The sequence below is a fragment of the Agaricus bisporus genome (assembly GCF_000300575.1).
Source record: "Agaricus bisporus var. bisporus H97 unplaced genomic scaffold AGABI2scaffold_8, whole genome shotgun sequence".
Lineage (NCBI taxonomy): Eukaryota > Fungi > Basidiomycota > Agaricomycetes > Agaricales > Agaricaceae > Agaricus > Agaricus bisporus.
This window is the reverse complement of record NW_006267371.1, coordinates 261,329-287,095: the sequence shown is the minus strand read 5'-3', so window position 1 is coordinate 287,095 and position 25,767 is coordinate 261,329. Positions and strand designations below refer to the sequence as shown.

The 25,767-nt window shown below is 43.7% G+C and overlaps 6 protein-coding genes across 6 annotated transcripts; 4 read left to right on the top strand and 2 right to left on the bottom strand.

The window, feature by feature from the left end:
* Window positions 1-1,120: 1,120 nt before the first annotated feature.
* Window positions 1,121-1,900, bottom strand: AGABI2DRAFT_73806 (hypothetical protein; the record flags this gene model as incomplete). The annotated part of the gene is made up of 1 exon (XM_006463034.1): window positions 1,121-1,900. The coding sequence occupies one exon, from the start codon at window positions 1,898-1,900 to the stop codon at window positions 1,121-1,123; it is 780 nt and encodes a 259-aa protein (XP_006463097.1).
* A 3,603-nt stretch (window positions 1,901-5,503) lies between these two features.
* Window positions 5,504-6,450, top strand: AGABI2DRAFT_53342 (hypothetical protein; the record flags this gene model as incomplete). The annotated part of the gene is made up of 3 exons (XM_006463033.1): window positions 5,504-5,683; window positions 5,737-6,113; window positions 6,177-6,450. Coding segments are annotated over 3 exons (831 nt in total), but the record flags the coding sequence as incomplete, so codon positions are not given.
* A 286-nt stretch (window positions 6,451-6,736) lies between these two features.
* On the bottom strand, window positions 6,737-10,580 carry AGABI2DRAFT_119921 (hypothetical protein; the record flags this gene model as incomplete). The annotated part of the gene is made up of 13 exons (XM_006463032.1): window positions 6,737-7,398; window positions 7,468-7,581; window positions 7,631-7,721; window positions 7,914-8,090; window positions 8,147-8,243; window positions 8,293-8,468; window positions 8,525-8,654; window positions 8,709-8,937; window positions 8,997-9,198; window positions 9,252-9,805; window positions 9,854-10,061; window positions 10,124-10,371; window positions 10,424-10,580. 13 exons carry the CDS (start codon window positions 10,578-10,580, stop codon window positions 6,737-6,739), a joined length of 3,045 nt encoding a protein of 1,014 aa, XP_006463095.1.
* A 206-nt stretch (window positions 10,581-10,786) lies between these two features.
* Window positions 10,787-17,442, top strand: AGABI2DRAFT_119920 (hypothetical protein; the record flags this gene model as incomplete). Its single annotated transcript, XM_006463031.1, has 13 exons — window positions 10,787-11,093; window positions 11,145-11,204; window positions 11,259-11,357; window positions 11,410-11,663; window positions 11,729-11,742; window positions 11,814-11,958; window positions 12,070-12,657; window positions 12,710-12,976; window positions 13,030-13,218; window positions 13,278-13,424; window positions 13,472-13,830; window positions 15,445-15,609; window positions 16,719-17,442. The coding sequence occupies 13 exons, from the start codon at window positions 10,787-10,789 to the stop codon at window positions 17,440-17,442; spliced, it is 3,318 nt and encodes a 1,105-aa protein (XP_006463094.1).
* Window positions 17,443-23,978: 6,536 nt separating this feature from the next.
* AGABI2DRAFT_73954 (hypothetical protein) lies at window positions 23,979-24,314 on the top strand (the record flags this gene model as incomplete). The annotated part of the gene is made up of 1 exon (XM_006463030.1): window positions 23,979-24,314. A coding segment is annotated over one exon (336 nt), but the record flags the coding sequence as incomplete, so codon positions are not given.
* Window positions 24,315-24,376: 62 nt separating this feature from the next.
* AGABI2DRAFT_119917 (hypothetical protein) lies at window positions 24,377-25,039 on the top strand (the record flags this gene model as incomplete). Its single annotated transcript, XM_006463029.1, has 1 exon — window positions 24,377-25,039. The coding sequence occupies one exon, from the start codon at window positions 24,377-24,379 to the stop codon at window positions 25,037-25,039; it is 663 nt and encodes a 220-aa protein (XP_006463092.1).
* Between the last annotated feature and the right edge of the window lie 728 nt (window positions 25,040-25,767).

Genomic DNA, 25,767 nt, shown 5'->3' with positions numbered 1-25,767 from the left:
AAATGCGTAAAATAAAGATGGACATAGTAGGAAAAGATAACACACTAAGGTAGGCCTCTTATTAGAAGGGGGAGAGGGTTAGAACTAGAGGGCTTTTTACCGAAATCCCTCATACAATGCTACTACAATGGTTAAACTACAACAACTAAGACTTAGTGAGTAAATAGAAATTTTCATGCTATGTTCAGGGCCCCAAATACTATAGCCTGAAAATTGTTCTACTTCCCCAACTTGTGGTTGTGGCATGGGCTGCGGCTGTACTGTGACGAGGCGTCGATTACTAAGACTCGAACAATTCTCGACACACGAAAAATGACAAGAGTAAAGTATCTCTGTTCTGTACGCTACGAACCAGCGAGCCTTATATACTCGACAGGTCAATACATTCAAGTCATTTTCCTAATCTATAGGTAATCTAGATATATGAGTTTTTATACGACCTAATAAAGAAAGGAAAAGAAAAGATAAATAAGAAAAAGGAAATGGTGATTACTAAGCCTATGCTCTACATACGCCCTCCAGAGAATTTAGAATAATTCTCTAGTTACATCAGGAAAAGGTAAAGTGACTCAAATTTGACTTATGCAAACTTATAAAAATCATAAGTCAGTATAAGTCATTTTTGCATAAGGCATGTCACTGTCTGAGGTTCTGACTTATGCAATACTTAAGAAACCATAAGTACATAAGTCATGAGGATTTATCTTAAGCTGCATAAGTAAGTACTTTTTTTTTTTTTTTTTTGTAATCAAGTGGCCGTTCAAGCCTTCTATTCCAGCGATATAAGTACATGCAAACACTACGTACAACATGGTGAGAATATGGGTGCCATGACGTGTTCCCGAACAGAAAAAGAAAACATATCCTGCGCGACTAGGTCAAGCGCTATCGTAGAGAGAAAGAAAAATAAAATAAAATAAAAATAAATGTCCGATCGAGAAAGAATGATACATCAGTGTGCGGCCCCGGAACGAATCAAACAGCCAGGCACAGACCATACCTGGTAACGGAACGCGAGACCAAGATAAAGTCAAGCGGAGAGTAGACATAAGAAAATGAAAACGAATGTTGGTAGGCCAAACCGGCGCTAACTCCCGAAACGTGTTTTGACGCGCGCTGATCACTTCTTAGGGAATTGGCGCCTCAGCCAATCCCTATCAAATCGGTTCTGCCAGAATGGACACGAAGTGTCCGTAGCAGAGTGGTCGCGTTTCGTCTTGCCTGCCACACTACAGTTGACACAAGACCTAGCTTCTGGATCGCGCTTGGAATGAGCGCAGTATTCGTGATGGGCGGCTTCAGAATGAGGGAGCCCGCAGAGTGGACAGCGTATACCTTTTGATCGGCATACGGAAGAATGATGACCCCACCTCATACACCTAGTGCACAAGGCAGAGCCGGGCCGTGGAGCTGCGCCGCGGATTTGACAGTTACGACCGCCAATGACGATCGTCTTGCCGATGTAAGAGCGGGCCGAAGTGCCCGCAACAGAATCGCATATGTCGACCCAAGCAACACACGTGTTGCTATGAGCCAAGGTCCACATGAATTGGACAGCGTGCTTGATGGCAATGGAGAGCTCCTTACCAACCGGCGAAATTGAAAGCGCGTTGGTGAATGCGCTGCGCTGAGTGGATTGCCAAACCTTTGGTTCGGTGGGGATCATAGGCACGTTGATAACCTTCAAGTAGGATGTCGAGGTGATGGGGGAGGATTTGATGGGCACAACGCCCGCGATGGTGACGAGGCGCCGAATGTGTTTGAGAACACATGCGGTCTCGGAAGAAGAAAGAACCCGGCTCGCGGCAATGAAGATGCCGGATCCAGAGTCCTCGGAATGTTCGAGAATGACGTCAGAGTTGACGTCATCTTGGAGGTGCTTGTTTATCTCGACAAGCATAGCCGGGGAAATGTGACTGGCGCGGATAGAAGATCCGGCCGGTGGAGTGAGCTGCACGCCGCGGCGCGAAGCGCCGTGGCATGTGTGGCGAGCCCTACGCTTTCTGCCCGAAGGTTTGAATGCAGGGGCGATGGCGACAGCCGCGGGAGCCTGAGGACGGAGGGGAGGCTGCTGTTGAGGGGGACGGCGAGCAGCGGCCTTGGCGTACGTGTTATTCTTAGAAGGGACAGGGTCCTTTCCAAAAATGGGAGGCTGGGGTGGAGGAGGGGGGGTCAGCTGCGCCGGTTTCGCCTTCTTCGTTTTTCGCGGGGTCATGTCCATGTCGGCCGACGGAGACCGTGGCCGAGGGGTGGCTGTACCCGAGGGAGTAGGAGGAGGAGGGGTTGGTTCGAGTGCCGGTGGCGGGGGATTGACCGACCCGATTATCATCGCGAGCTGCTCACTGAAGGAGCCGATGCCTGCGACAGAGGAGATCTTCGTATCATCAAGATCGCGACACTTGATGATAGTGTGTGTTGCTCGCACCACGCAATCCGTGAACTGCGCGTAGAGCGGGTGATCACCTTCGATGTCCTCAAACATACGAATCGTGGTGTTGATGAGTTTGATCATACCCTTCTGACCAGCGGTCAGGACGCGGGAACGACCAGAAGAGGGGGTGGAAGTCGGTGCCGGTGTCGAAGTCGACGGGAACGGTGCCGGAGATGGTTTGTCCAAACCTCGGGAGCCCGAGGCGTAGGACAGGGGAGTGAAGGAGGAGTCTGGGAGCCCAGACTGCCTCGAAGGTGTTGGCGCCGTCATACGAGACGCCGCCGGGAGCTCGAGTTCATCTTCCATGTTCCTCGCCACTTGTAGAAGAGCCCGCCCAACCGCACTGTTGAACATGCCCTCCGGAATCTCTCCTTCGTCAGACCAGTCGCCCGAGTCCTCAAAGTCCTCGCGCGTATCCATCGTAGAACGTAGTGTATTGCTACTCAAGTATATTGAGGTGCTTCGACACCTCTAGCGCACGCTATGTTTCCGAGGTGAACCTTTGTTTCCTTTTATGGCCAATTTCCTATTTTATCTTCTTATTCTATCTTTACTGCCGCGATCTCTCCGTTTCACTTTCCGTTCGTTCCGACATAAAAACTATACAGTCTTTTATACATTTCTATACAGTTTTACAACTAGGTTTTCTCTTCCGTTCTTGCCGAAGTACTTATACGCAAAACCTTAAACTTCTACCTCAGTGATCAACACGAGTATCGTTGTCACTGAGGTAAGTTCTATACCTGTCCGTTTATTCTAGTACTTACCAGTTGTAGTCACCTTCGTTTTAGGTAGAGTTCTTATGTAGTGATCAACACGAGTATCATTGTCACTGAGTCACCTTCGTTTTAAAGTACAAGCACTGAGACTTCCAAAAGAGGAAGGTAGTGGTTGCAGTTCAAGAAGCAATTGCATAAGTAAGTACTTAAGACAGTAAGAAGATGTAAGAGAGTATAAGCTCAATCATAAGGAACAAAGAATTATATTCATATAGTAAATACAATACATCATGTATAATACAGATTTCCTAAAGAGGAAATAGACCCTGAAAAAAGCGGACAAGAGGGATATGACAGCAGCCAGGGGAGTAGAAATGGAAAATGGGGGGAAAATGATGAGAAATGTGATTCTAAAAGTAACAAATGAGTATGAGTAGATGAAGAGTCAAAAAGCACTCACCAAAGACTAGAGATCCCCCCAAAACTCATCCACATATCATCCTCACATCTCCTCTCAAAACCTTCCCAAAATAGCCCTAAAAAAGCGTCCAAAATAGGCAAAAAAGCGTCCTAAACCAGCCTAGAATTAGCTGGGAGAGAGCTAGGGAAGGGAAGGAAAGTTACTCACTTGAATATAAGCCTAGGAGAGCAACGAGGAGGGAAGGGGAGGGAGGGGAGGGGAGGAATGATGGTGGTGATGAGGAAGGATCAATGTTGTGCTCGAAACAGAAGTTCAACATGTCACATGATGTCACATGACTGCTGGACTTGGGATTTTCGAGTCAAAGTTCCTCAAATCATAGGTAGGAGATATTTTCGGGTCATTTCTGCATGGATTTTAATAATCTAAAAGTGTATTCCTATAGCTTCGAGGTCGGGGAGTCCGAATATGTCGTTAGATCTTTTGTTAGATGAAAGCCTATTGAGATATTGCACATTTAACATATGATAAACACAAGATTACGCTGTAGCTCCTCCAATATTGATCGGATAATAAATCTAAAACCAGATTCGAATTTCTGGACCTTGAATACATATACTTACACTCTTCAATCATCATAATCGGCACAGTAACCAGTAGAAAACATGGCATTCTTGTTATGTTTTTCTGTATCTCCATAACTGGTATGTTTTCCGACAAAGGCATACATATAAACTTATGTTCTTTTAATATTCTATGATTTGTCGTGATTTCTCCAGAATTTTCTGGTTAGTAGAGCAGGCTCTACGACGAGTCTATCTGCAGTTAACAATGACTCCCCCCATCAGCAAAACGGCTAACTACTTGCAACTATTTTTCGTACTTATTTATGGAAAAAGTACGAAAAGTAGAAAAAGAATTTTCGTCTACTTGAAAATTTACTTGTTGAGTTTCTGCACAAGTGCTACATCCCATACAAGTATACAAGTAAAAAAAGTAGGACAAGGACACTGATGCGCAATAAGTAATCAATAAGTATAACAGGCCAGGTAGACAAGGCATCATAATAGTCGGCAATCCTTCTCGCTTTTTCTTTTTCCGTGCCAGCTTCTACAAAGAGCCAACCAAGCTGCTACTCGAACTTTGCTTCCACAGGCCAAACCTCTCCTCTCGCGGGCAGGCCAGGATGATGCAGTGGGAGAGCAGAGGCGAAGTTTTCGAAAAAAAAATGAAAGCCAAACATGATCACATGACATGTAAGCGCAATGACACATGATGGGCACCCAGCCACCTTTTCGCATCTTTCACTCTGCCGTCATCAGCGCAGGATGCCACTGGATGGCACCATTCCGATATTGGCCAAGAAGGCTCCAACAGACCGATTTCATTTTTATGGCTCCGATTTGCTGCAAAACGACGCTGAACTATGCGCTGCTATCCGTTTGTGCCTTATCGGGGAGGATCAAATAAAGGTGGCGAATATCATTTTCAAACATGAGTGGAAGGGATGGAAAGTGTGGAAACCTCAACCGTCGGCTGTAAATATTGCTTTTGCTTTTCTCAGAGCAGACTTACAATCCGCAATTTTTGCACTAGCTTTTTCGTGATTTCATGTCATGGGCTCAAAGTGAGGATGGCCAGCTTCAACTCAAGCCTGGAATTCGAAATGCGATCCGAACTCGAAAAGAGCATCTTCGAGGTATTCGTGCACGAAAACGAGACACCATATCAGCAGGTCGCCTTAATCCTATTTCATTTGACAAAGATTCTTTCCTTCGGTCTATTCCCAGTCACGTTTACGCACGCTTTCCAACCGAGCAAGAATATCCTTCTCCCAATCTTTTCATCTGCGAATCTGAAGCTATCTACGATCGCAACACATCTTTCCTATTCCGCCGGACTCTTGCTGATCGCCGTATTGCACGCAAGTTTGTTCAAACTCTCGATGTGAGCAAACTTCAGCATGATGTATGCGAAGAGGAGAGTGGCATATTTTTTGATGAAAATGATATGGTTATGGTAGTCATCCGGAACGCATGTCCCGTTCAGGAACTTGTTGATTTTGTTGACGCAACCATTTGCACGATTGTCGAAACAAGGAATCACATACGGGTGCGGCGTTTACATGTATTGGCGTGTGATTGAAACTCATTAGACATGTATAGAAAGAAGATCCAGGACATCTCTCCCAAATGGGAATGTCAGCTGGTTCTCGAAGTGCATCTCAACTCGATTGGGTGAAAAACATTCGAGTGCGTGCAAAAGATGAAGACGAACACTTGAAAAACGATTACAATGCAAGTTGTGCATTCGCGATGTTCTGGAATCTTTGCCGTACCATTCTTCCTGATGATATTATTAGCGACATTGAGGAGTTCATGAAAACAGCTGGACCCGATATGCGGATGGACGGCCATGGCCGCATGCCAATTAATGATGATGGGACGGGTGAATTTACATTGAGTATCGGAGGCGAACATTGGAAGTTTTGTAAAGCCCATCTCGCTCCCCCAGCTGGTGTTATGGCGTCCAATTATGCAAGGTGAGTTCAGGGAAGCAACCTTTTTTAATTTAATAGTGTCGTTTAACAGTATTTTCATTATAGACATGTCCATCGAGAGAATCAACCTCATAAGTGGGCCGTCGCTTTCACCACATCGAGATCTTTTGACCCAGCTGCAGTTTCTGTTGATGCTGGAGGTCACTTCTTTTTGGCGACACATGGCATTCGTGTTCGAGCTGCTGCCAACACTGTTATTGCGTGGAAACCAATGGATTGGCATGCTACAAGCCTTGCTCTTGTCAATGATTCTGACACTGCGAAGGAGTACCACCAACGAGGATTAGCATTTGTAATGTCATCTCGCTTGCCTGGAGTGATTGAGAAATATCGCCAAGGCTTGATCACTGAAGAAGTACGCGACAAGGAAGCTTTGCAAATACATGCTTCCAATGCTGATGATGATGAAAACGAAGTCATTGAATTTGTGTCAAATTTGCGAAGGTCGGCTCGCATTGCAGCGCAAAAGGAGGCTGCCAAAACATCATAAGTAGATTATCTAATTCTTGTGCACCGTAGTTGTTTCAGTAGCTTCTCGGTAAGGTGTCCCTCCTGGCAGCTCGAGCAAATTAGCAGTTGTTATGTATGTTGCGACAATCATATGTCTACAGAATTTCAAAGGAATGATGATCAGAAAACTTATTTACATAAAAAAGATAATAGTAATCCAAAGATTCTTCGTAAGTAAGGCCTCGAGGTACGGGTTCTTTGAGAAAACATGGTAGCAGATGAACAGAACGGAAGATACTGTCGATATGAAGTACTGCAAGGTCTGGGGTATTCAAATCCTCCCCTTTGAATGCACGCTCAACCAGCCACATTCCTGTATCTTTATCTCTTTCGCTGGTGGTAAATGTATACCACCAGATAAGAGCGCATGGAAAGACTTGATCTCCGTAAGTAAATGAGAAAAACAAAAGAACGCGAGCGATAGCATAGCCATGCAAAGGCTCGCCCCCAATATCTTCAGTGTCCACAAGAACACAATCTTGGCGAGATCCACCTCCCCTCCATGACCATGTTGCTTGAATCCATTCCTTTCGCATTCCTTGAATACCACAGGGATCACTTGGAGCAAAAAAAATGGAAGTTGCAGAACGATGAAGAGATATGGGTCGTTTGAAAACAGGAAAAGGTGGTTTAGCATCGGAATCGGAACTAGCTGATGTACTGCCATTAAGCTGGTCATAGAGAAAGCCGGAAAGAAGCTCAGGTAGCTGTGGCTGTTTAGCATATTCGGCAATTTCTTTTACCGATGCTTTATGATCTGAAAGAAATTTTAAATTATAACATCGATATCAATATTAGTTGCACTTGAAACGTTATCAAGACTTACATGCTTTTGTGCTGAGTTCAATATGAGCAAGCACATCAGGGTCATTGACAACATCAAAGGGACCCTTTTCACTTGTCTTTTTTTCACTATTGTTATATTGTTTTTGCATACGCTCTGGAAAATTGGATTAAGTCAAGTAAAAAAAATTTTAAGCAAAACGTACCAATAGTTTTCAGAGATTTATTGAGCTTAGCAGGATCAAGCATTCCACGGTTTGTGAAGTGAACTCGAGCAGCAGCTAATTTGTCAAGATGCTGGTTGGTAAGTAGCATCTGCTTGAGAGGCTTATTGCGATTGCTACGACGCCAAGGTTCTTTTACCACTTTGATATGTTTTGCTTCTGTAATGGAAGAACAAAGACCATTAGGAGCCCCAAACAAACGAATCATATCCGGATAGTGGTTCATTGAATGTTGTCAGGGCAAGGAAAATCCTCCTGCTCTTACGCCTTCATCCTGAAAAATCTGTCGATATAATTGGAATTGTTGGAGTGCATTTTCCAATTCTTTGAGTGTTTCCTCAGTTATTGTATCTCGGCGGGCAAGATAACAAAACTCAAGGAAATAGCGAACAGCTCGAAGCATCTTGTTTGGGACATATCCCTTGATTGCTGGAAGATATACCTGAAAGTTATAGATGATTGAATTAGAATAGAAAGTCAAAATATATATATATATACCTTCATTAAAGCCTTTGAGTCATCACCTGTCCATTGTTTGAAGCCTCTCCCCTGCGGAAATCTACGTAATCCTCCGAATGGTGGAACTAATGCAATTCTTTGAAAATATTTATCTAAAACGTCATACAAATTGGAAAATGGCTCACCGTCGGTCAATATCGGTCATTATCGCCAATGCTTCTGCTCCAGAATGCTTTTGCTTTATATATATACATATCCATTCCACCAAATGATCTTTGAAAGTGCCTTTTATGAGTTGGTGGAGTAGATCAGGGGAAAGTAACTCATAGACATTAGCACGAGGAAAGTCATCTGTAAATGGCTTTGATAAAATAGTTGGATTGGAAAGGTTCAGCAAAAAAATGAATCATAACTCACCTCAAGATCTCCCACAAATCCATATTCGCTCCACAACTCACCAAGATCAAGAACGTCCCGAAGAGCAGAAAGGTATTCTTTGGTATGATCTATACCTAGATCCTCCAAATTGTCTTTGTGGGCAGTACACCTTAATTGCCATCAGTGATAAGTATTTTATTCAGCTTGTAACAAATACTCGCACCTTGCACACCAGTTCTGAACAATGCCAGCTATAAGAACTTGCTCTGGATAATCTGCAATATATGGCCCAAGACTATAAATTGCCCGACGATACTTCTTATCAGCGCATAAAACAACCTCAGGTACAGTCATCCCAGGTCGAAGAGATGAGAAAATATGAGACAGTGATGTATGAAATAACTGTCGGCGGAAGCGGCGGAAAGCCACGCTATTGCCATGTTTTTTATCAGCTGAAAGAGAATAAAATATTGTTTGATTGACTCAGATAGTGAATTAACAAAATACTTACTTTTTGCGATTGCAAGAAACGCAATCAACACCAATCCTCCTCGGTGAGCTTGTCGTACATTGTTATGAAGATTTCCTATGGACAAGTAGAGCAGATAATACTCTGCTTGACCCGTGGCAACGGTAACGGTAGTCTTGTCACTTCCACATATAATAGGTACAAGCATCGAACCATCGGCATTTGGATATTTGGAAATTGTATTCTTTATGAGCCAAGATTAACAAAAAAGTTTCCAAAATCAAAAGATATACGCACAGCTTGTTCCCAAGCCCAGTTCGCACTCATGAGATTGTGATACTCACGATCGTCATCCTTATTATATTCTCGGTATGGTGAATAATCCATCTCCTTACAAAAGTCCGGGTTCGAGAGCATTCGCCTAACAACAAGGCGAGGATCACGATAAAAGACTTCATGTTGATCTATCATCCACTGTGGCCGATCGGAACCTCCGTCATCGTCTCCTGATTCATCGTCATTCTCATCACGGTACTGAACTGAAAAGCTTTGCCATGGAATATCTCCCACCTCAACCGAGTCAATTGCATTGAATAGTTCTTGATGAGACGAAAAAGGCGCAGTCCCAAACCCCGACTTGTTCCAAATGTGAAATAATTCATCAACATTTCCCTCCGACATCTGGCATTTGGCGTACAAGAACTCGGCAAGCTCAAATTGCGTCTTTGACTCGAAGGGCTTCCAATCCTCTGACTCAATATTTGAAGCTGGGTGTTCAGAATGAAAGGGTGGCAGCCATGAGCCCAGGTTGGTTTCATCTACTTCGTTTCCTGCTGGATCACAAGGACGACCTAAAGCATCATCAATTACAATATGAGTCGTTTTATTTTCACAATTACCATTGATGCAAGGATGAAACTTGCGAAACAAACTGGAATCTTTGTACGAGAACCCATTAGTCCTCTTGCTATCTGTTCCCTTGATGATTGGGCATAAAATGAAGGGAGCAGGAGCTTCACTGTCCCCCGATTTTGATGATATGATATCTGACGGTGTGAGGGATCGGCTCCTGGCTGACGCTACAGCACTTGGGTTCTCAACTGATGGCTTCGATAGTAAGAAACTCGAGTGAGACTCACTACGGTCGCAATATGAAGTGAAGGGCTTACATATTCATGGCATCCTTCGCTTAGGATGGTCTCAGCTGAAGTGCTGGGACCCAAATCAACGGTCTGAGCAGGGAGAGGGGAAGAGGAGCCCACACTTGGGGGGCATTGCTCTGGTGATGATGGACCTTTGGATGCAGAAACATTGTTTTCGGAGGTGGGTGGAGGGGAATGAGAGTCTTGACTGAAGGAATGTTCCTCCTGTAACAACAAATCTTCAGAGTCAACCTCACAGAATCCTGGTAGTGCATCTATGATGTTGCATCAACATTGGTATATATGTTAACGCCCTCAATGACTTACTGTCCTTAGCATTAGGATTCCACATCGGATGTTCGGAAGAGTGGTGTCTTTTCAGACCCAACTTTGAGTGACCAACGAAGCTACAATTTGGGTAATAGCACTTCAATGCATTGTATTGTTGCGTCAAAAATGCTTCTTCTTCAGCAAGCGTGTGCATAGCAGGAACGGTGATAGCGATTTGGACGGTGTGGATAGTAGGGATGATGTTTTGCTTCGAGGTAGCACAGGAAGCTGACGTAGAAAAACAAGCAGACAAACAAATTACCAAACTTATTGAAAGTACTGGGTGAGCACCTCTGAAGCTCAGCCCATTAGCATGCATGCCACGTCAACTACTACTCCTCTCCTCCATCTATAATAGTTATGCCTCGTCGAAGCTTGCGAAATACAACAAAGACACAGGAAAGCACTGAAGCTGCTCCGACTACAACTCCAGCTACCATTGCTGCCACTTCTCAACCAAAGAAAGGAAAAAAACCAGCGACCTCAGCAAAAGCATCATCCAAATCTCAGCAACAAGTGTCGAGGTCCAGAGCAACGCCTCACATCGAAGATACAGAGGTTGCCCAAACAAAAAAAGCAGTTCACGTTGCTGAGATTGAGGATAAGCTGGTAAAGGAGTCAAAGAAAGCTAAAGATGCTCACCCACGTCGACGAGGACAACAGCAAGGTTAGTAGTAAAAGCTCATCTTACTATCATTGTCTCATGGTTAAATGGTAGAGCCACTTACGCTGGAAATGCCAGTGCTTTTACCAGAACCTGGGCCTCAAGTGACAGTTGGTAAGTTCCTTAGTCAACACGAATAGTAAATCTTGACACTGACCAACATAACAGCGAGAGAGAACAAGGATACCCCTGCTATAGCTAGCGTAGGTTCTGAACCTGGCCAATCTGACTCGATTACCTTGAAAATGGCCATAGAGCAAGCCGTGCGTAAGTGATGTTCCTCCGAGTATCCTTTCAATAATAACAATAACTGTTACAGATAACGAAGCGGGACTCAGGTATCAGGGAGAAAAGCCGTCTCCCAAAGTTGCACCTGTAGCGAAAGATGCATCCATGGCGGTATCAAGTGAGGAGGAGGAAGCTTTTGAGGACAGTGCTGCTGTGCCGGTCAAAACGCCCGGGAAAAAAATGAATCAAGCTGGTGACAGGAAGAAAAGGAAAAACAAGTCTAGCCTCCATGCGCAAGTTCAATCACGCTGCCAAACTACGGGATCAAAGGAGTCGCCAGTTTTGGTAAGCCAAGTCCTCATCAGAACGTGTCAGAGGTCTTCTGATCAACAATCTTTTCTTATGAGCAGCCTGATGACTCACTGTGAGTAACATGTTGTCCCATTCCCCTTCCCTACTCGTTAATGAGACAACTCTCTTCTTTCATAACCATAGATTTGATACGCCCACAACCAAAAAGAACCTCACAAATAGCGTGCAAGTTTGGGCTCAGGGCTTACCGGCGCCTCCTGCTAAGAAGCAAAGAGTTTCCAAGTCTCGCTCAGTCACATCGATAACAACCTCAAATGAACCAGTCAAGGTCGCAAAATCCATTAGATCTTGCACTACAGTGGTGGAACCGATCCACAGCCTTCCCCCGCCACTTCGAAAATCACAATCCAAAGGCACTTCACATGGCAAAAAGCGTTAGATTGAAGAGCTTGACTCGGGCTCTGACTATCCCTCCGATATTCCACCACCATTGTCACCACCTCATAAACAAGATGAAGCAATGGAGTTGAGCTCAGATGCTGAGTCCAACCTCCCACCCCCATCACGGAAATGTGCTACCACGGCAGCTCATGCTTCAAAAAACCATCGCAAGGACAAACACAATTCCAATCACGCTTTACCGCCACCAATCATCACCTCCAAGCTGCCTCGTCACCAGAGAGTTCATGCAGATGAAAGTAACGAGGACTCCGACTATAGTTTAGGTTATGTCAACCCCCGTCAGGCTCAAAAACCATCGAAGGCGAGGCTCATAGCAGGTGCAAAGTCTCATCTAGCGGAGTTATCATCAGATTTGGACTCCCCTCCCAGACCAAAACGCAAGTCTCGGACTGCATCTCGTATCAAGAATTGTGGAGGGAATAATTCGGCATCAGATGCAGAACTTAAGGCGCAAGACGTCCCTTCCACATTGTACGGTGGGCTTCAAGATGAAGATGATACAGCAGAAAAGACGGCTGCTATCACTAGTCCTGTCCGTCCTCGAGCAGCTGCAAAACAAAGTAAAGTAAGTGTCTATTCTTTGTAGACTCGTCATAATCTCACTTTTGGATTCACAGGCCTCTCTCAAAGTCAAGTCCGAAATCATAGCAGCCCCACGAAACTCAAACCTACCATGTGGCACCCTTGAGCAGAATAGATGGTCAAACTACTTTCTACCGACATTCATCAAGTATGTAGGAGGTATGCGAGATGAGATATGGGTGTTAGATGAGAAGGAAACTATAGCGGCATTGCAACTTATTTGGAACCGTGTTTATAGTGGTGAGAAACCTGCTGGAGGTTCGCGAGTAGTCCATGTTGTGGGATCTGAGGTGTACTCTGTGGTGAGTCTTCTTTTCTTTTGGATGCGATCCATCTTCTCAATTGCTTGTTCAAGGTTACTCAACGTGTAACTGAATGGCGTAACTCGATTGGATCAACTGCTCTTGCCGTTGTCAATGATTTTTTCGATTCACAAAAGCTTTACACTACTGAGCTACGCAAGCAAGCTGCAATGGACCTCCTGTTCTGTCAAAGATATGTTTACTTCCGAACTCGTGATATTTTAGAAAATGGAGTGAAAAAGGTGAGTAATTCTTGGTATTTTACTTTCGAGACACCTTTCTAACATATTTCCTTGGTCAGCTTCAGAGAAACGGCCGCTACCGAGGACCACTCGTGATTTACACATTTGTGCAGCATATCATCGACACCGAGAACACAATCTATGTGCCGGGATTAATTGAGGATGAAGATTTTCCTAAAGCTGCACTGGCATTGTCAGCTGTCGCGGTATGGTTTTATTATGACTTCCAAATGCAAATTTTCATCATTTCTAGGTCCACCGTGCTCTTGAGCTCTGGGAAAAGGGCTATATAACCTATGAATCATATTACGAGGCAAAATCAAAGAATTTAAGAAGTGGTGGCATCGTGAAAGCTGTCGGACCGAACGGTAAAGTGACAAAGGCAACAAATTTTGGAAGGAAACAGTGTGAATCATGGAGTGATCAGCACTGCCATGATGTGTGGCTAGTTGACGATGGAAAGATGCAGGTAGTTATGTCAGATGCTAGGAAAGCAGTAGATGTTATCCGCGAGCAGAGTGGTGTGTCGAAGCGGAGGTCAGGGGCTGAGGAGGGAGTGGGACCTTCTCGATTGAAAGACATTCAGGCTATTGAGTCTGACCCCGAGTTTTGGTAAGTTGATTTGTTTTCATTCACATTTCTCGCTTACACGTATCACCTTAGATTTCTTCCAATTCCAAGCTGCAAGTGCACGTGGATTTTTTTATCTTCATATATCAGATTGCTTTGTCTTTGTTTTTCGCCTTCTCAATTCTTTTAGTATCGTTCGGCTTCAGTGCTTCAACAGCACATTTCATGGCTATTGCTTCATTCAATTATGATTCTTGATCTCCGTTTTCCAGACTTTTTTCGGACAACATTTTAGTAGTTGCATAGTCGTAAAGATGATTTGTTGCGACATGTGGGGATTACTCCCACAAGTAAGTCCAACTTTTTCAAAGTACGAAAAGTAATGCTATAAGTACATTTTAAGTAGACGAAAATACTTGTGGCAAGTAACTCAGACTTGTCTGAGGTTTTTCTTTTTCTACTTTTGAAAAGTAGGAAAAGTTAAAAAAGTGGTGAAAAGTAGTTAGCCGTTTTGCTGATGCCCACCCATGATGGAATCTTGATATCTCCATAACGGGTATGTTTTCCGATAAAAACATACATATAAACTCTTGTTCTTTTAATATTCTAAGATTTGTCGTGATTTTTCCGGAATTTTATGAGCAGTAGAACTTGACATACAGCATAATGTTCTTATAATGCAATGATTCTTGCCTTGTTATCTGACTTATGAGCCTATGTTTCACTTATGAGATACTGTTTGACTTGTCAGTAAATTTTGTCTGACTTGTGATTTAACCTTTGGTCTGACTTATGAAATGTCCTGTGCTTATGCTTTTTTTGTATCCAACTTATGGATTTATGATAAACTTATGAACTAATGTGTGACTTATGTGTAAACTTCTTGTCTGGCTTATGAAAAATTATGAACTTATGCTATTTTGGAGACTTATGTGCCTTAAGTTGGTCTTTATAAGGCAAGCATAAGGCAACTTTTTCATAAGTTTGTATAAGTTGTGTGACTTTTTGCTGATGCAGAGGCACAATGAATTAATCCGTCATCATCAGTTAGGGCAAGTTTGATGCCAATGGTAGGGTCGGTTTTGATGATGTTAGTGACAAAGCGATAACCGACAGGTTCGACAAGACAGTGGAGTCAATTGATGGGGATAAATTCTTTACTAATGATGGTGGAAAATTCAATGAATTCCTTGAGCTGGTAAGGCGGTCATCGACAACCCAATACTCGTCCTCAGAGTATATCCATAAGCTTTGACTTCCCATCTCTCTCCTAACCGGCTTCCTAACATAATTCCCAAGAAATCCTGCATGAGAAAACTTTGCCGGGTCAGGAACATGATGAGGGTGACCTGCGTCGTCCTTCCCCTTCATGATATCATATCCTTGGAAGACACACGGAACTTCGGGAACCATCTCGGGTTCAAGCCAACAGAATTACCCGGTGCGTGAGATAGAGATGCTAGCAGGAGTTGAATTGATGATGAGATATTGAGATATACTGCTGGGGACTCACTTTCGGTGGTTCACAGACCACAAAGGCCTAGTAACACTGTTGAATCAGAAGGATCTGTCTGGTAGACGTGCAAGGTGGTTAGAAATGATTGGAATGTTCGATTTCAAAGTAATCTATGTACCTGGGACTGAAAACATTCTCAGCGACGCTCTATCTCGTCTCTATTCCAACGAGGGACCCAGTATTGTGAGGGCGCCGAGCGAATACGTCAAATATGATGTTGATCGTGATCGAGACTTGAAAACACCGATTGAAGTTATTTCTGGCCTCGTTTGGGTGTCGGTTCCCTTGTTGACTGGCGCCGCTATGTAAGTGGCAAGAGTTCGTGACTTGTTGACGGACAGGCTGGAGACGAGTCGTCAGTTTGCAAAACAAATGAAGAACAGGATAACCTTTCGTGCACCACGCAGAAAGGCTGGAGGGCGTGAGGAGGAAAGTAGGAACAAAAAAAATGAAAAACTGGTCATCAGATTGCCAGCAAGGAAAGAACAAACGACTGAGCAAAATACAACAGTCGAGAACATGGAAGAAAGACCCGAAGTAGGGAACCGAGAATCAACAAGGTCAGATTCTCACACAGAAGATGTTAGAAATGAGGTAAATAATAAAGTGGAAGATAATGAAGAATCTGTTGAATAATAATAGTATTGATGTTATCATAAGCTCATACCTATTAATACATGCATGTGGATACTCACTATCCACCTTACTCTTGAGCGACTCATCGCTCACTCATCGCTCCCATCCACTCTGTGATGCTATACGAGTAAGCTGAGCAATTATGAGTAATTGCTCTATGGACTTTAGTGTGGAACACTTAGATAGTTTAGTATATATACTGTACACATTCCATTACTTAAATAACAATTCGAACACTAGTTCTACTCGTCTACTCAAGTTCTATCCAAAGCAAGCTCTCTATAAACTCTCTACACTTTATCCAGTAAGTTCTACCAACTCACCACTAGCGCCAGTTAGCTGCTGGCTTAACAGGTTATGGGCCCCAATCGCCTACTCACTATGTGCAGACGTTGCACTGGTTCGAGAGGGTTGATCTGTAACCTGGATCTATAAAGTGAAAGAGACTATGCCCAGATCTCTCAACCTTTTGGTTGATCACTGTTCCAGTCACTTCACCTATTTACAGGCGGAAGAAACCTTTTAACTTTGACTCATTCACTGGAAACGAGTTTCTACAGTGTGCTGATTGATCTTCAATACAGATCCAATCAACAATGTCTCACGTTATGGCACTTCTTCCTTCGGTTGCAATGCTTACCAGTGCAGAAAACTATACTACCTGGAGGAACGTGATGTCCGATATTTTGACATTACTCCCCGCAGAAGGATTCCCTTTCAGTGGCCTTGACGTTTGTGAAAACAAATGGTCAATTTGATTAAGGAACATCCCTGGCAGAGCAGCAGATGGTACTACTACAATCTCTCTCACCCAGGAGCAGATCGATGAAAACAAAGTCATTGATAACGCTAGGAAGGAAAGAGAACGTCTTTCCAGAACCGCTATAGCCATGATCAATGCTCGTACCACCAACGGTCTCATCCCCATTAGGTTTGAGAACGCTCACGATCTCTGGAAGATGCTCAAGGACACTTATGGTATAGCTGGTCCATCGGCTATCTACTCCATGTTTCAACAAACCGGGAATTTCCGTATCTCGGGTGCTAAAGAACCCTCAGCTGAGATCGCCCAATTGGAGCAGATCTATAGTCAGCTGACTAGTAATAATGTCGAGATTCCACCTCTCGTTCAAGCAATGACGCTGCTCGGATCAATTCCTGAGCAATGGAAAATTGCTTCTTCATTCCTTGCCGCTAAGGGTGACGTCAAAGATGTCACCTTTCATGCAGTCCGCTCCGCTATTCTTCAAGAATACAATCAGCGTCAGACTGCTAATAATTCCCAAGCGCATCGATTCTCTGGCGTCAAACAAGGCAATCAAAAGCCTGCTTGGCGACCATATAAAGGGCAGCAGCAGCAGCAGCAGAGGCCATATAACAATGGCCCTCACCAAAAACCAATCGCAGATGCGCCCGCAAGGGCAGCAACAACAACAACAGCGAAGTGGTCCGCCCCCAAAGAAGAATCGACGTGGGAAGAAAAACCACCAACAGGTGAATGAAGTTTCCAATAGAAATACAGCTCAATGTATTGACTATACTGCACAGGACGCGACCATGTTCGCCTCCGCCAGTGTCGTTCGAGATGTCCCTGCTCAACATGTAGGAGAACGATCACTATTAACACGGATTTCTCATGATCCACGCCCTAGACCCTACAAACGCCTCACCCCGGGCTGGTTCGAAACTGCCAAACTCCGCGCCGTACTCCAGTACGACGAACGCCTGAAGAACCGAGAAAATCTCGGCCTCATCCCGCTCACCGACGAACAACTCCGTCGGAAGCTCCTCCGCATCGAGCTCACCAAGGAGCTCAAAAAGGACGAGCAGGAGCAGAATCTTATGACAGCGTTCAGGAACGATGGAGAAACTTCTACTATCCCCAAGGGGGAAAGACGAGAAGCTTTCCTGAGGCAGCAAGAGGTCCAAGACGAGTACCGGCATATGAACGAAATATTCCGGGCACACTTCGCAACAGGAGAGTCGAAGCGGACCTCTGAAATGGAAATGGACGACGCAGTCTCCAAGACTATTTCCGAAGATGCCCCAACATCGTTCGATCCGGAGACCATATCCCTGGGCGGATCTGATGCTGATCAGACCGAGATGATTTTGCCATTTACATGCGTACCTCGATCTAATCTTGATGACTTAACAGCTAATTTTATCCAGACTGGAAATGTCCCCTACAATTCAAATGTAGGAAGAGATATTTGTAGAACTCCGGCTGTAGATAATAATAATACTTTTTGCTTTGCTTCTATATCTGAGGAAGAAGGTGATGGCCAATCACAAAAAAGCATAAGTTTAGAAAGTCATCATTGCTCTGGCAAGCCGTGTGAAACATGCGGAATAATTCCTGTAAATGAAAATTACCCAATCAGATGGCTCCTCGATTCGGGAGCATCAGGTCACTTCACAAACGACCTTGATGACTTTATCGAGTACGATGTCGGCGACTTCGGATCAATGGGAACTGCCGAAGCAGGAAAGACCCTTTACATCACTGCTTATGGTTCAGTCATGATCGAGCACGAGGTAACTGATGAAGATACTGGTGACACTCTGAAAAAGAGAACTACAATCCCAAACGTTAAATACGTCAAAGGATTAATGGGCCGCATCTTGTCCCCTATCCTCTTCTCAGAGGGTAATAATTGGACGATGGTTGGCCGGGCGGCATACACAATGATGTACAAGCATGATTTACCTGTCCTCACAGCCCAGAGGATCCCAACACAAGAGGACCGTTTACATTACGTGTTAACACGAGTAGTGAAGATAGCAGAAACTTCATACAAAACGGCAAGGTTAATCACTTACGACACTTGGCATCAAAGATTCGGACATATTTCGGAAACTGCACTTAACAAAGTACCGAAAGCTACCGAACCAAAAGTAGAAATACCTTCTAGAACGGGAACTGTCTGTCCGGGCTGTGCCCTTGGCAAACAGACCCAGAAGCCGTTCTACCCTAATCCCAAAAGAGCTAAGAAGCTCGCAGAGTTAACACACTCCGAATTACTAGAATTGCCTATTACATCATACCACAAATTCAAGTGGGTAATAACATTTCTAGACAACTATTCTTCGAACTGCTCGATTTTTCTTCTAAAACAAAAATCTGAAGCAACTCAAACCATTAAAGACTTTGTCACTGGTACAGAACTCATGAGCAACACAAAGTGTTTGCGGTTCTGTACTGATAATGGAGGAGAATATATGTCAGAGGAATTAGCTCGTTTCTTTAGGGAAAAAGGAATTATCCATGAAACCACGGCGCCATATGCTCACCAACAAAATGGAAGAGCAGAACGGCTAAATCGCACTCTATTAGAAAAGGCACAAGCGATGCGTTTACACGCTTGCTTACCCGATTCCTATTGGGAATTTGCGATAAGAACGGCTGTACACGTTTACAACCGAACTCCGATGCGCCAGTTAAATTGGAAAACTCCGACAGAACTACGCGAAGGTATTAAGCCCAAGATTGATCATCTTAGGGTATTTGGAAGTGGGGCTTACGTCTTCATCCCTGAAGAAAAGCGACAGAACAAGCTTACGCCTCGTTCTGAGTACATGACATTTATTGGCTATATAGAAAGTGGTTACATTTTTCTACGCCATAGAAATAATTGTGCACTCTTCGTGTCACCCACAGCAATCTTTGATGAAGGGATCTTCCCCTTATGTCCAAATGGAGGAATAGGTAGAATAGCCATTCCAAGAGAACCTGAGACGTCAACAGACGATCTAACGTCCAATTCGGACAACAATGCTCCGGAACCTTCAGAACAAGGTTCTGTTCCATCATTTGATCTAGACCCTAGTCTATATGATTCAAATGAACCTGATGTCCCTCCGAGACCAACAAACCCTACTCCGCCTAGATCCGAGCCACCTCGATCTAGATCTCCATCTAATGAAGAGGCTTCTGATGACGATGATCATCTTTCTTATGAGGACTTTGATCCGAGACAAAAGAAAGAAGTTCATTTTCGCCCCACGCCTCCGCCGAATACACCTTCTGATCTATCAGAAGATGAAGTTCAATGTTATGATTGTGAAGCAAATCCGAGTATTCTAAATCTTATCTGATCTTATCTAATCCTTATCTGATGCGGACCTTATCCGTTCTATTTCTATCATCAGGATATGTCATTCTATTTCTATCTTATTGTTCCCTTGATTGATCCTTCATGATACCTGTTATATCTTTTAGTTCCCATGATCAATCTTCTATTCTCATGATTGATCATCTTCCTTCCTAGTTTACACTTTCCTTCTCAGCATTACTCATCTACCTCGGTCATAGTTACTCAGCCCGTTCTATAGTTAGTTACCTCGGGTAGATAGTCTTAGTATAAGTAAGCGTAGATACTCTCTGTATTTCCCTACGCTTTACCAACTTGCTTTTCCCCTTACTCGCCCTCAAGTCTTTGCCTTCGCTGCAACCTGAGCATTCGCTTTAAGGTCGTAACATTCAACCGCCAACTAACGAAAAAGGCAAAATGCCTGAAAGGCGACGGTCAGAATGTGAGATAATTCTTCCGGAAGGATTTCCGCCAAGAAGATCTACTCGCACTCGGCAACCTCCACTCCGACCCAATAATATCTATGGTGAACATTCAAATCCCACAGATATTGAAAGGCAAAAGGTTAATGATTGGCCAAGACCACCAACGGTCAAAGAAAACCAAAGACCAACCATACCTTTACCTAAACGAGTCAGAGGTCCTAGATGGAATAAAGGACAGGATGCAGAAGTACCACGTCCTGCTACCGGCAACCCTTTGCCGAATACTCCAGAAACGGAGGAGCAGCAACTGCACCGCCTTGCAAGTGAGGGGGGAAAGGATTTCATTAACCTTCTATTGGCAAATGCAATTACTCCGGTCACTTACAAAGACTTGGACAATATTCCCCAGGACGATCAAAAAGCCTGGATAGAAGCATGCATAGATGAACTCAATGCTCTAAAGAAGCGTGGAGTATATGAAATTGTCAATCTCCCAGAAGGAAGGAAAACCGTCAAAAATAGATGGGTTTTTAACATCAAGTCTGATGGCCGAAAACGTGCCCGACTTGTTGCTAAGGGTTTCTCTCAAATTGAAGGTATTGACTTCAATGAGCTTTTCTCTCCAGTAGTCCGCTACGAGACTGCCCGTCTCATATTCGGTGTTGCCGCACTCGAAGATTGGGAAATAGAAAGTGTTGACGTTAAAGCAGCATATCTATACGGAAAGTTAGAAGAAGAAATCTATATGGAACAGCCTGAAGGCTTCAGAAAAGACAACAACAAAAAAGTCTGGAGATTACACCGAGCACTATATGGCCTGAAACAATCTGGCTTAGCCTGGTGGCGCGAATTAACTGTGTCAATGAAGGACCTAGGCTTTAAGCGATGCTCTTCAGATGCTGGTGTATATTATTACAGTGATCCGCAAACGAAGCAATTAATCATTGCACTAGTTTACGTTGATGACATAGCCATAATCGGGAAAAAGACTGCGCTATTTATAAACCTTAAGCGCAAGATCATGAACAAGTGGGAATGTCGAGATCTTGGAGAAACAAAAGAGTTTCTCGGAATCAACATCCAATGTGATAGGAAAAACCGAAGAATCTTTCTCAATCAGGAAAATTACCTTGAGAAAATTCTTGAGAAGTTTGATGTTACGTCTAAACCGACGAAGACTCCACTCAAATCCAGTTTTACCTTTGTTCCGTTTAACGGATCAGCATCACCCGCTTTTAGACAGAAGTACCAACAAATAGTTGGATCTTTAATGTACCTAATGATCGGTACTAGACCTGACATTGCTTACGCAACGGTCAAATTAAGTCAACAGTGTGCAAACCCTGCTCAAGAACATTACGATCAAGGATTATATGTTCTTAGATACCTACTTGGCTCTCGCCACTATAGACTTAAATTCCATGGCGCCTCCAACAAAGCGTTAGTAGCCTATTCAGACTCTGATTGGGCTCAAGATCCAACAAACCGGAAATCTGTCACCGGTAACTATGTTACGATAGCCAAAGGCTGTGTAAGCTGGCTTAGTCGTAAACGAAAAACAGTCGCCTCATCTTCTACGGAAGCTGAATATATGGCTCTATCCGACTGCTCCAAACAACTTGTTTGGATGAGCCAATTACTCAAGGAGATCGGCTTCGATCTTCCATCACCTTATCTAAATGCAGATAATGAAGGATCAATATTCTGGGCTTCTAATCCTGTTCAGGAACGTCGCTCTAAACACATTGATATTTGATATCATGTTGTTCGAGAATATGTTGAAGAAAAGAAAATCATTCTTTTCCATATCTCTGGTGAAGAAAACCCAGCAGACATATTTACGAAAAATCTTGAACGAACAAAGTTCGAATATATCTGATCCCTTCTTGGTATGGAATTCTTAGAGTAAATAATTCCTCGCTCATTCAGCATGGAGGAGTGTTGAATAATAATAGTATTGATGCTATCATAAGCTCATACCTATTAATACATGCATGTGGATACTCACTATCCACCTTACTCTTGAGCGACTCATCGCTCACTCATCGCTCCCATCCACTCTGTGATGCTATACGAGTAAGCTGAGCAATTATGAGTAATTGCTCTATGGACTTTAGTGTGGAACACTTAGATAGTTTAGTATATATACTGTACACATTCCATTACTTAAATAACAATTCGAACACTAGTTCTACTCGTCTACTCAAGTTCTATCCAAAGCAAGCTCTCTATAAACTCTCTACACTTTATCCAGTAAGTTCTACCAACTCACCACTAGCGCCAGTTAGCTGCTGGCTTAACAGAATCCACCCTGGACTCGTTCCAAGGTGTACTCAATGATATGTTAACTGAAGTGATAAGGGGAAGATACTCGGAAGACTCGTACTTCAAAGAGATCTTAAACTCCCCAAAAAATTATAAGAATTATCAGGTCGAGAATGAACTTGTTTACATGAATATAGACGGAAACTTTCGCTTATGCATACCAGATATAGTGCATCAGAATCAGAAAATATGAGAACTCATAATTACAGAGGCTCATTCTATCCTAGCTCATTTAGGATTCAAAAAGACATACACCTACATCAGAGCTATGGTCTGGTGGAAGTCTATGAGTCAGGATGTGATGAAATACTGTGATTCTTGTATGGTATGTCGACGAAGTAAACCGTCGACTCAAAAACCACACAGATTTCTTAATCCGCTTAGCATTCCAACTCGGCCCTGGGATACTATTGGAATAGATTTCGTGGGACCGTTACCAGTGTTGAAAGATCGAAACGGTTCCTATGACTCAATTACTGTGATTATTGATTTACTGACGTCCATGGTACATTTAGTGCCAAGTCGGACCACATATAAATAGAAAGATGTAGCCGAGTTAATATTTGCTGAAGTATACAAACATAATGGCCTACCTAAATCGATTGTTAGTGACAGAGATACACTGTTCACTAGCACATTTTGGGAGGAACTACATAAATTAATAGGAACCAAACTTCGAATGTCTAGTGCCTACCATCCCGAAACAGATGGTGCAACTGAACGCACAAATAGAACGATCACACAGATGATCTGGATGTGCGTGTCACCTAATCAAAGGGATTGGGTTCAGAAACTGCCTGGAATCGAATTTGCTATCAATTTAGCTAAATCCGAAAGCACGGGATACGCTCCGTTCTTCTTGAACACAGGAAGACTGCCCTGGACTATGATATGGAACTCGCACGAGCCGTCATCATATCCAGGCGTAAAAAGATTTGCCAAAAAGATGAAAGTTGCCATTATGAAAGCACACAACAAGTTAATTGCTAGCCGAACCAAGCAGGTTCGGGATGCCAATAGAAAAAGAAGAATGGCACCCTTTCAACAAGGAGACTACACATACATTTCAGCTAAGAATATGAGCATACCTAAAGGGTTTGCTCGACAATTATCACTGAAATATATCGGACCTTATCTAGTTGAATGGGACTTTGGTAACAACTCGTACCAGATTAAGATACCACAGCACGGAAACTATTAAGAAGGGGTATACATAATGTTTTTCACGCATCTTTATTGAAGATTCATATTCCTAACGATGATCGACTATTTCCGGGAAGATCAGATTCTCAAATATTCGAGCAAACGGGGTCCGGTATTAGGGAATGGGCTGTAGAAAAGATTACAGATCATTCTGGAAAAGGGGAACATACCATTTTCGAGATACTCTGGAAGTCAGGCGATCGATCATGGCTTCCATACGCACAGATCTCCCACCTCGATGCATTGAATGAATATCTTGAAGCTCAAGGAGTGAAAACGGTAAGTGATCTCGGAAATGGAGTTCTATTGAAACCTTCGACAGTATAAAAAGACTCGGTTGAGAAAAAGGGGGGGAAATTACTGTCGCATTCTCACCCCCCACTTGTATTATGCCTTCCAAACTCTTCTCTCCCACTGGAATAGTTCCTCCAACCAACTCGCCACTGTTCAACAACTACGAACATGGTCATCACTCCCACTACCTGGGATTTCCTAACGGTGATATTGTTGATTTCGCCTACTCGCATGGTGATGGAACGATTGATCCGGTTCTGTTGTGTCCGGATTTGGCCTTGAGTTATAATCGCCCCACTTCATCGCTCCGATCTGCCAGCGTCATCACCATCACCCCACCACCTCAAACCTATCTCCATTTGGTTCCTGAAGTTGTTTACGACCCACAACCTGCTCGTCCTGTTGTTGACGACCCACGTGACAAAGAACAAGACCAGTACAGGTGGTGGCTTGAACCCGAGATGGTTCCCGAAGTTCCGTGTGTCTTCCAAGGATATGATATCGTGAAGGGGAAGGACGACGCGGGTCACCCTCATCATGTTCCTGACTCAGCAAAGTTTTCTCATGCAGGATTTCTTGGGAATTTCGTTAGGAAGCCGGTTAGAAGAGAGATGGGAAGTCAAAGCTTATGGATATACTCTGAGGACGAGTATTGGGTTGTCAATGATGAGAATCAAGTACACTCAATTTCGCCTTACCAGCTCAAGGAATTCATTAAATTTTCCACCATCAGTAAAGAATTTATCCCCATCAATTGACTCCACTTGTTAGAACCTTGCCAGAATGTCACGGCGTCACGCTGTCACATCTGTCACATATTTTATTACATAATAATTTCCCTCTGCTGCTACAGTTCGACGGAGGCTAAACTATCGGCATACTGCTAAAATGGCGCAAGCTACAGATCTACCCATTGAACTCATTGATCTTATCTTTTCTTTTCTACCTCCGAACCATGCGGAGCAAGTACAATGGAGAAGGGCGGCGGCGGCAATAGGAAGGGAGAGTAGACCAGCGGGTTGGGACCTATCAGGTCACCAGTGCAGGGAGTGCGGAAGGATGACGTTAGCAATGTGGGACGCGGAGGAGGGAAAGGTGTGGGTAATACAGAGGTGGTCAGCATGGGGGGCTCGGTATTGGGAACTATCTGGGTTCTTCATACTATGTCCATGTGATGCGATGTTGGGTAACTACTTCGGGAATCGATGGTTCGTGTGAGTAGAATGCCTGTTTAGGAGTTGTTTGTACTTGTGGACACTTTTATGGTTTATTTGGTGTTGTTGACGTTTTTATGATCAATTTACTTTTGTTTACTTACTTCTTACTCCACTCTTCTTTTCTCATGTCAAATGTATAATTAGTTTACTTTCTCATACGTACTTCTTTTCACATGTCAGTATATAAATAAGTTACCTAGGGTAGTTGGTCTGTGCGCCGTAGTCTAGGTATATAAAGTAGGTAGAAACTTGTAGAAGACTCCGTCGAG